Consider the following 10274-nt stretch of genomic DNA (forward strand, 5'->3'; position numbering starts at 1 on the left):
CACCACAAGTTCGCGCAGAAGGACCAGCACCCGGTCTGCAACCTCTGCCTACCAATCGACCACGAGAGCAGAGACTGCAACGCCTGCTTCGTCTTCAAGCCGAAGACGCTCCGAGTTCGAGAGAGACAGAGAACAGCTCACCACACGATGCAGGGCAAAGTCCAGGCCCCGGCGCTTTACGAACTAGGCCTCTCCACCGACGACGAGGACAATTTCGCCGAATGTCCAGATGACTTCACTGTTGCAGAGACCGATAAGAAAACGCCTGATAAGGTAGGAGAGTCTACGACCCCGAAAACCCCCACAGGGCCTCGAAAGCCAGAGGCGGGCTCTCGAAAGATAGAGCCCAGAGCCCAGAAAGGAGCACCGGCGCCGAAAACCTCGACGGCCGAAGCTGCATCCTCCGAAAAAGAGCCCGGCGGATCCTTCGAGAAGGACTCCCGGAGGCAGAAGACCTGCGAAAAGCAAAGGTCGTCGAAGCAAGCACCTGAAAAAGTGTCTTCTACTTCGAAGGAAAAGGAGCCGAAGAAGGCTTCGACGTCGACGACGCCGCCAAAGAGGGCAGCCGAATCGCTCGACGGCGACCAGGCCGCAGAGATGCAGAGAAAGAAGAGAAGGCTCGAGGCCGAAATGGAGAGCATCCTTCAAAGAAAGAAGGACTTCGATGAAAAGATGAAAAGTTACAAGATACCCTCGAGGCCGACAACCGCCGTCGCTGAGGTGCAGGAACACGAGGAGTTCGACGTCGAAGAGACGCCGAAAAGTCTGGAGCCCTCGGAGCAGGAAGAGGAAGAGGACCTCTATTACACTGAAGGTGATTACGGGGAGCAGCAGTCAAGCTATGGATCAGGTTCCTCGACGACCCACGACCAGGAGTGGCAGGACATCGACGCCGAAAACCCGGAGGAGGCTGTAGAAACATACCCCTCGAGGCCATCGCCACCAGATGACATCAGGGCTTACAATGAGGTCGTCAGGAAGGCGGCAGCAGCTTATGGGGTTAAGCTGGAAGAGGAGAAGCCTAAAGCAGATTTTCTGCTGGAAACCTTGCTACCCATACAGACAAGAAGCCAATTCCTGCCCATGCTGAAGAGTATCACAGACCAGGGGAAGGAAGCCTTCAAGGACCCGGCTACATGCAGATCAGTAACGCCGAGGACGGAAAAGAAATACAAGTTTTCCTCACAGGACCCACCTTACATCAAGGGGTCTGTCACAGCAGATTCGATAATCGCGGCAACGGCCAGAAGAAGGGCCAACGTCCCAACAACATCTGGGCCTCCACCTGACAAAGAAAGCAGGAGGATGGACCTCACGGGCAGGAAGATTGAAAGGAACGCCGCAACACACTGGCGGATGGCGAACTCCAACGCCCTCCTGAATAGACATCAATACCAACATTGGGATGAGATGGGCCAATTGCTCAAGCACCTCCCAGAACAATACCGTGAGAGAGCATCACACCTCGTGGAAGACGGGAAAAGCATTGCAAACTCATGCCTGAAAACAGCCCTGGATGGAGCTGAAACATCCAGCAGACTGATGGCAATAGGCATCACTGAGAGAAGGCAAGCCTGGCTCAGAATCTCAGGCTTCAAGGCTGAGGTCCAGAACAACATCCTGAACACTCCCTTCAATGGTGAAACGCTGTTCGGAGCCCCAGTTGACGAGAAGCTCACCCAACTGAAGGACAATGAGACGGCAAGGTCCATGGGGGCCCTGCAATTCAGGGGAATGAGAAGGGGCACTCCTACACGGAGGCCAAACGGAAGCCAGCGAGGAGATTCACACCAGGGGCAACAGAGTGACAACCAAGGTCACCAAGGCCAGCAGAGGCAAGGCTGGAACTACCAGAGCAGGGGCCAGTCCTTTCGGTCAAGAGGAAACGGACGAGGCCAGAGAAGAAGAGGCGGTGAACAACCCCCCTCTAAGTGACTGCACAAGGGGAAAGGTGCTCACCCACTCGAACCCTCCGGCGGAGGAGCACAGAATAACAATGTGGAGAGGGCTACTCGGACAAGAGTCAAAAGAACATGTAACACCAGTAGGAGGCAGGCTGAGATTTTTTCTACAGGAGTGGAGAAAAATAACCACAGACAAGTGGATACTAAACATCATGCAGTTCGGATACTGCATAGAGCTGGAAAAGAAACCACCAAACAGAAAGCCAAAGAGAAGACAGCACTCGGGAAGAGAGCTACAATTGCTCCAAGAGGAAGCTCAAGAACTCCTCCTCAAAGAGGCCATCGAACCCGTCCCACTCAAAGAACAGAACAGGGGGGTGTACTCAAACTACTTCCTGGTGCCGAAAGTGGACGAAAGCCTAAGACCCAATCTGGACCTACGGTTCCTAAACAAATATGTGAAGACACAGAAATTCAAGATGACATCCCTGCAAGAGGTCATCCCGCAGATAAAGGCCGGGGACTTCCTGTCCACCATAGACCTCAAGGATGCATACCTGCACATCCCCATGAACAGGCAGCACAAGCACATGCTAAGATTCGCAGTGAACAAGGATCACTACCAATTCACAACCCTGGCCTTCGGGCTAAAGTCCGCACCAAGGGTGTTCACCAAATGCCTTGCGGCAGTGGCCGCTCACCTGCGAAGGGGGGGATACACGTATACCCCTACCTCGACGACTGGCTCGTAAAAGCAAGCTCTTACAAGACGTGCAAGGTTCATGCACAGCAGGTCACAAGAACGCTAACAGGTCTGGGATTCTCCATACACTGGGGAAAGCTCTCATCGGAACCGGAACAGGTGAAGACCTTCCTGGGAGCCCTAATCGACACCGTCCAGTGCAGGGTGTTACCCAGCGAGAAGAGAACGCTCAGCTTACTGAGGGAGAAGCGTCACTACCAGAAGGGGCGAGCTCTGACAGTGAGGACAGTGAGCAAGATCTTGGGAATGATGGCGTCGTGCATACACCTGGTCTCCAATGTACGCCTACAGATGAGACCACTCCAAGAGTGGCTACAGCAGCAATGGTCACAAGCTACAGGAAGTTGGGAAGATCTAGTGGTTGTAACGCACAGGGCGCAGGAAGAAATAAAGTGGTGGACCAAAGAGAAGATAACAGTAGGGAAGCCTCTAACACCACCGGACCCAACAGTGACCATCACCACAGACGCATCCCAGAAAGGATGGGGCGCACACATGAACAAACTCAGAGTGAGGGGTCTGTGGAGCCCGGCAGATGCTGTCAGGCATATAAACTACCTGGAACTGAAAACAGTGCTGCTAGCCATCAAGGCCTTTCAGAAGCACCTGTACAGCCGGAAGGTGCTGATACAAACAGACGTTTTTACATCAACAAACAAGGGGGAACTTTCAAGCTTGGCACAGGAAATCTGGAGATGGGCAATACCACTCAAAATCGACCTGCTAGCCATACACCTGCCAGGGTGAATTCAGAAAGATCTTCAAGCTGCAAAACTACACCGACAGGTAAGAAACTATTCGTTCTCTCCAGTTCAATGGTGCCAAAACTGAGGTTCTTCACTGTTCTTTGGATCAGCTGCCTCGTCCTCTACCAGAAGAGTTCTGGCACACTTCTATTTCTGGTACTGTGACGGCCGCTGACTCTGCACGCAATCTTGGGGTCCTATTTGGCCCTAGTCTTCAGTTAGATGCATTTGTCAACAAAACCACTGCGACATGCATGCTACTGCTCCGGACTCTACGAAAAATTCTTCAGTTTCTCCCCCCGGCAGCTAGGATTGAAGCAGTGCGTAGTATCATCCTCAGTAGGTTAGACTACTGTAACGCACTGCTTCTAGGGTCTCCTAACATCTTGATCCTGAAGCTGCAGCGGGTTCAGAACATGGCGGCTAAGCTGGCCCTCTCCCGCCCACGCTCTGCCTCTTCATCTCTTGCACTTTTTGATCTTCATTGGTTGCCGGTGCAGCAACGGATCTGTTTTTAAAGCGTCCTGCTTTACACGGTCAAGGGCCAGTGATGTTGCAGGATCTATTTTCTTGGTACTCCACTGCCAGAGCTCTTAGGTCTTCGTCGGCCTTCCTGGCGACTGTTCCAAGGTTTAAAAGGGTGAGGATGGGTGGCCGCTCGTTCAGCTTTGCGGCTGCCAAACTTTGGAATTCCTTACCGCTACCGTTAAGGAGTAGGCAAAATCTGTTGTCCTTTAAAAAGGACCTTAAAAGTAATATTTTCCCAAGGGGGGCGTAGGGTGAATACATACTGGTAGTGTTGTTTTGGGTCACAGCGCCAGGATATCCTTTGGGTGACATCCGCGCTTAATAAGTATGCCAATACATACATACATACATACTATCCTTCCATAATTCTATCCCAATACCCCTCTACACAGTTAATACCCCTACATCCTTCAATCCCTTGTCTAAAACTCTATAATTTTACCCTACTCATAACACTACTACCCATCAAATACCCTTCCTCACCTTTAATATCACTCTAATACCTCTCAACTACCCCAGTGCTAGCGTTATTAAACCCATTTTATAATACTATACCACTCTGCTAACCGTTTTAAGCTTCACCCCAGTACCCTTATAGTGCCACTCTTCTTCACCTATACTACCTCTCAACACCGCATATACCTTTATAAACTTCTATTCATCTACTACCCCTCTACACCTCTACTACCCCTGTACACATGTACCCCCTCTACACATATACTACCCCTCTATCCTTCTAACCCTCTTCTAACCCTCTGCTACACCTACATCCTTATACCTCTCTACTACCCCTCAACTACCCCTCAAAAACGCTCTATCCCTCTATTAACCCTCTACTACCCCTGTACTAATGTTTTTATACTACTATCCTACTCCTTTATCCCTCTGCTCTCACTCTAGCTCTCTACCCTAGTACCCCTCTAGTGCCCCTCTTCTACATCTTTACTACCCCACGACATCTCATCTACAGTTCAAGCCTTCTATCCATCTACTACCCCTTTACACATATACTACCTCTATAGCCTGTACTATTCTACACCTATTACACCCCTCGACTAGCTCTCTAATAACCCTCTACATCTCTTCTTTCACTATTCTACCCCTCTGCCATTCTTCGACCTCTATACCCTTCTTCTATCCCTCTACACCTCCTACAGCCCTCTTCTACCCATCTACTACCCTTCTATCCTTCTAGCCCAACACCCCTCTACTACACCTATACAACTCTACTACCCTCTATCTTTCTACACCTCCTCTACCCCTCTACTACATGTCTATTCTTATACCCATCTACTTCCCCTCGGCTACACCACAACCACCCAGCTAAACATTTACTATCCCTCTACTAACCCTCTACTACCCCTGTATTAACCTTCTTCTACTCCACTTATAATCCTATATCTCTGCTACCACTCTAACACACTACTCCAGTACCCCTCTAGTGCCCCTCTGCTACCCCTATACTACCCCTCCACACCTCTTCTACCCTTCTATACATCTACTGCTCCTCTAACACTCTACTTTTCTAGATCTAATCTACACCTCTACTAACCCTCTACTATACCTACCCTTCTAATGCCCCATGCTACTCCTTTACTATCTTTCTACACCTCATCTACACTTTTATCCTTATATCCATCAAGGCCCCTCTGCCCCTCTACCCCTGTACCCTTCTACGCCTATTATACCCCTCTAATACCCCTCTACCCCTCTTCTTTTCCTCTTCTATACATATAACACTTGTGTACCTCTCTACCCATCTTCTATCTCTCTACACCTCTTATAGGTCACTACCACTGTTCTACCCTTCTACAGTTATACCCCTCTACCGCTCTGCTACACCACTACTACCACTCTACCCCTCTAATACTCTATTATCCCTTTTCTAAACCCAAATCCATCTATTCCTCTTTTACCCCTTTAACCCTATACTAACACTCTACTATCCCTCTACCACCACTATAACCCTCTTCTACACCTATAACCCTCTACCCTTCTATCCATCTACCTAACTACACATCTACACCGCGAACATCCCTCTACTACCCCTAAAACCTTTTCCAACACTACCCCTTTACTACCCCTCTTCTTGTAGCCTACCACTGTAATACCCATATTCCCTTGTACTACACCTCTAAACATCTACTAACACTCTTCTTTCCCTCAACCCCTCTAAACCTCTTCTACTCGTATACACATTTACCCCTCTACACCTCAACTACCCCTCTGACCCTTTAAAACCCCTCAAATATCCCTCTAACCCTCTTCTAGCCCTATATGCCTTTATCCTTATACCCAGCTAACATTCTAACACCATACCACTGTAATACCCCTCTACTACCCCTCTAATACTCTTCTACCCTATAGACGAGCTGTTTGCTTGCTCTGTTGACAGACACTTTTGCAACAGCCTCATGTAAACGCAGCCCTGGCTTACAGCCTCATGTAAACGCAGCCCTGGCTTACAGGCTCATGTAAACGCAGCCCTGGCTTACAGCCTCATGTAAACGCAGCCCTGGCTTACAGGCTCATGTAAACGCAGCCCTGGCTTACAGGCTCATGTAAACGCAGCCCTGGCTTACAGCCTCATGTAAACGCAGCCCTGGCTTACAGCCTCATGTAAACGCAGCCCTGGCTTACAGCCTCATGTAAACCCAGCCCTGGCTTACAGGCTCATGTAAACGCAGCCCTGGCTTACAGCCTCATGTAAACGCAGCCCTGGCTTACAGCCTCATGTAAACGCAGCCCTGGCTTACAGGCTCATGTAAACGCAGCCCTGGCTTACAGGCTCATGTAAACGCAGCCCTGGCTTACAGCCTCATGTAAACGCAGCCCTGGCTTACAGGCTCATGTAAACGCAGCCCTGGCTTACAGGCTCATGTAAACGCAGCCCTGGCTTACAGCCTCATGTAAACGCAGCCCTGGCTTACAGGCTCATGTCAAATTCTTTGTTTCTTCTGCCGGGTGACCAGGCCTTTCACTTCCTCCAGACACCACCAATCCCCCGTTCCTTCCAGAATTGTATTTCTAAGACACCTAGGGCAGATTTACAAGCTCCTTGCGACACTTTTGTGTCATTTTTAACATGGGAAAAGTGACGCAAAAGTGGCGCAAAGGGCTTGTAAATCTGCCCTACAAGTCTTCCTAAAAGACATATGTCCTGTCTAGCGCTCGCTTCTCCTTCCTTTTGTGCTACTGAAGCCCAGGTGCTGGATGGGAGTTGTCTTTGTACATTTGCATATATGTTTTCAATTGGCTTCTGACTCCTGAAACTATGCTGTAGAGCTTCAAATGCCCGCATGCCTTTGTCTGTGTGTTCAGCTCCCTGTGTAGATGTTTCAGTTGTCTCTACTCAGGGGTTGCTTCAGCCTGATCCAGAGTGAAATCTGGAATTGTGGACACCTCAACTTCTGATATCGAAATCCCAGTTACTTAAACTTACGACTTTTTCCTGGTTATTAGTGTCTTGTTTGTTTACGTTGTTTTTCCCCAGCATAATTTCACCAGTTGGCATTAAACAAGCATTTGCACTGCACTAAGTCTCGCATTACTTGAAGGTTGATGTGGTCTGTTGTCTTTTACGTTTACTGTTCTCGCATCCAGGCAAGTGTTCTGATATTAGGTTTTTTTCTGCGCTTCTTTCAAACATAGAATATGAAGTTGAAATGGAGCTTCTCCTAATTGACCTTAGTTGAGGCAACCGGTCCTTTTGTATATTGCAAGTGCTGCCTAGAATTACCGCATGAGCCATAAAGTGTGCAGTGGAGGGAGCAGAGCACACGCAAGTATTCAGGGGGTGGATAAATATGTTTTGCACAATAAATTAAGAACCAGGCAAACATTGGTAGTTCCTATTTTCTCTATAACGTGCTAAATTGTATCTAAAGAGACTGCATTTATAATCTTAGTTAAATGTTATCAAGGGACAAATATAGAAATATTCTTCAGCAGGTTTTTTTGTGCCGACCACACGTTGTGCAGAATAGGGTGGAAGATTTATCACACATAGTAAATAATATTGCCCAGGGGTGAGGGATTTACCAGGTCTGGTAACTGCCTCCTGTTCCGAGATTTCAATCTGGAAATGGGGCAGAGCATAAAGGGTCAGTTTTGTTTGTTCCCACAACGCCCCATAAATCTTGTTTAGGAGAGTTGTTCAGTTGTACATAATGTTTTTTTGGTTATATATAAGATACCAAAAATGCTTATAGCGCTTTTATAGCATAACTTCTCATCATGCTGCATAGCAGCCGCGCTGCTCTACAACAGAGCTGAAAATAAATTGGCAAAGCCAATAGCTCTGGCTGAACACTTATGAGGTGGCAAAGCCGATAGCTCTGGCTGAACACTTATAAGGTGACAAAGCCGATAGCTCTGACTAAACACTTATAGGGTGGCAAAGCCAATAGCTCTGGCGAAACACTTATAAGGTGGCAAAGCCAATAGCTCTGGCGAAACACTTATAAGGTGACAAAGCTGATAGCTCTGGCTAAACACTTATAAGGTGGCAAAGCCAATAGCTCTGACTAAACACTTATAAGGTGGCAAAGCCGATAGCTCTGGCTCAACACCTATAAGGTGACAAAGCTGATAGCTCTCGCTAAACACATATAAGGTGGCAAAGCCAATAGCTCTGACTAAACACTTATAAGGTGGCAAAGCCGATAGCTCTGGCTCAACACCTATAAGGTGACAAAGCCGATAGCTCTGACTAAACACTTATAGGGTGGCAAAGCCAATAGCTCTGGCGAAACACTTATAAGGTGGCAAAGCCAATAGCTCTGACTAAACACTTATAAGGTGGCAAAGCCGATAGCTCTGGCTCAACACCTATAAGGTGACAAAGCTGATAGCTCTGGCTAAACACTTATAAGGTGGCAAAGCCAATAGCTCTGACTAAACACTTATAAGGTGGCAAAGCCGATAGCTCTGGCTCAACACCTATAAGGTGACAAAGCTGATAGCTCTGGCTAAACACATATAAGGTGGCAAAGCCAATAGCTCTGACTAAACACTTATAAGGTGGCAAAGCCGATAGCTCTGGCTCAACACCTATAAGGTGACAAAGCCGATAGCTCTGACTAAACACTTATAGGGTGGCAAAGCCAATAGCTCTGGCGAAACACTTATAAGGTGGCAAAGCCAATAGCTCTGACTAAACACTTATAAGGTGGCAAAGCCGATAGCTCTGGCTCAACACCTATAAGGTGACAAAGCTGATAGCTCTGGCTAAACACTTATAAGGTGGCAAAGCCAATAGCTCTGACTAAACACTTATAAGGTGGCAAAGCCGATAGCTCTGGCTAAACACTTATAAGGTGACAAAGCCAATAGCTCTGACTAAACACTTATAGGGTGGCGAAGCCAATAGCTCTGGCGAAACACTTATAAGGTGGCAAAGCCAATAGCTCTGGCTAAACACTTAATAAATTGGCAAAGTCAATAGCTCTGGCTAAACCCTTATAAGGTGGCACAGCCGACAGCTCTGGCTAAACACTTATAAGGTGGCAAAGCCGATAGCTCTGGCTAAACACTTATAAGGTGGCAAAGCCAATAGCTCTGGCTAAACACTTATAAGGTGGCAAAGCCAATAGCTCTGGCTAAACACTTATAAGGTGGCAAAGCTGATAGCTCTGGCTAAACACTTATAAGGTGGCAAAGCCGATAGCTCTGGCTAAACACTTATAAGGTGGCAAAGCCGATAGCTCTGGCTAAACACTTATAAGGTGGCAAAGCCGATAGCTCTGGCTAAACACTTATAAGGTGACAAAGCTGATAGCTCTGGCTAAACACTTATAAGGTGACAAAGCCAATAGCTCTGGCTAAACACTTATAAGGTGGCAACGCCAATAGCTCTGGTTAAACACTTATAAGGTGACAAAGCCAATAGCTCTGGCTAAGCACTTATAAGGTGACAATGCCAATAGCTCTGGTTAAACACTTATAAGGTGACAAAGACAATAGCTCTGGCTAAACACTTATAAGGTGGCAACGCCAATAGCTCTGGCTAAACACTTATAAGGTGGCACAGCCGATAGCTCTGACTAAACACTTATAAGGTGACAAAGCCGATAGCTCTGGCTAAACACTTATAAGGTGACAAAGCCAATAGCTCTGACTAAACACTTATAAGGTAGAAAAGCCAATAGCTCTGGCTAAACACTTATAAGGTGACAAAGCCGATAGCTCTGGCTAAACACTTATAAGGTGACAAAGCCGATAGCTCTGGCTAAACACTTATAAGGTGACAAAGCCAACAGCTCTGGCTAAACACTTATAAGGTGACAAAGCCGATAGCTCTGGCTAAACACTTATAAGGTGACAAAGCCGATA

At 47.7% G+C, this 10274-nt stretch overlaps 1 protein-coding gene across 1 annotated transcript; it reads left to right on the forward strand.

Annotated features, from left to right (window-relative positions):
* The first annotated feature begins 597 nt into the window (after positions 1–597).
* Positions 598–3931, forward strand: LOC147736792 (uncharacterized). Its single transcript, XM_086952700.1, has 3 exons — positions 598–1498; positions 1857–2044; positions 3479–3931. Exons 1-3 carry the CDS (start codon positions 598–600, stop codon positions 3929–3931), a joined length of 1542 nt encoding a protein of 513 aa, XP_086808826.1.
* Positions 3932–10274: the final 6343 nt, after the last annotated feature.

The sequence above is a fragment of the Lissotriton vulgaris genome, chromosome 1_2 (assembly GCF_964263255.1).
Source record: "Lissotriton vulgaris chromosome 1_2, aLisVul1.2, whole genome shotgun sequence".
Lineage (NCBI taxonomy): Eukaryota > Metazoa > Chordata > Amphibia > Caudata > Salamandridae > Lissotriton > Lissotriton vulgaris.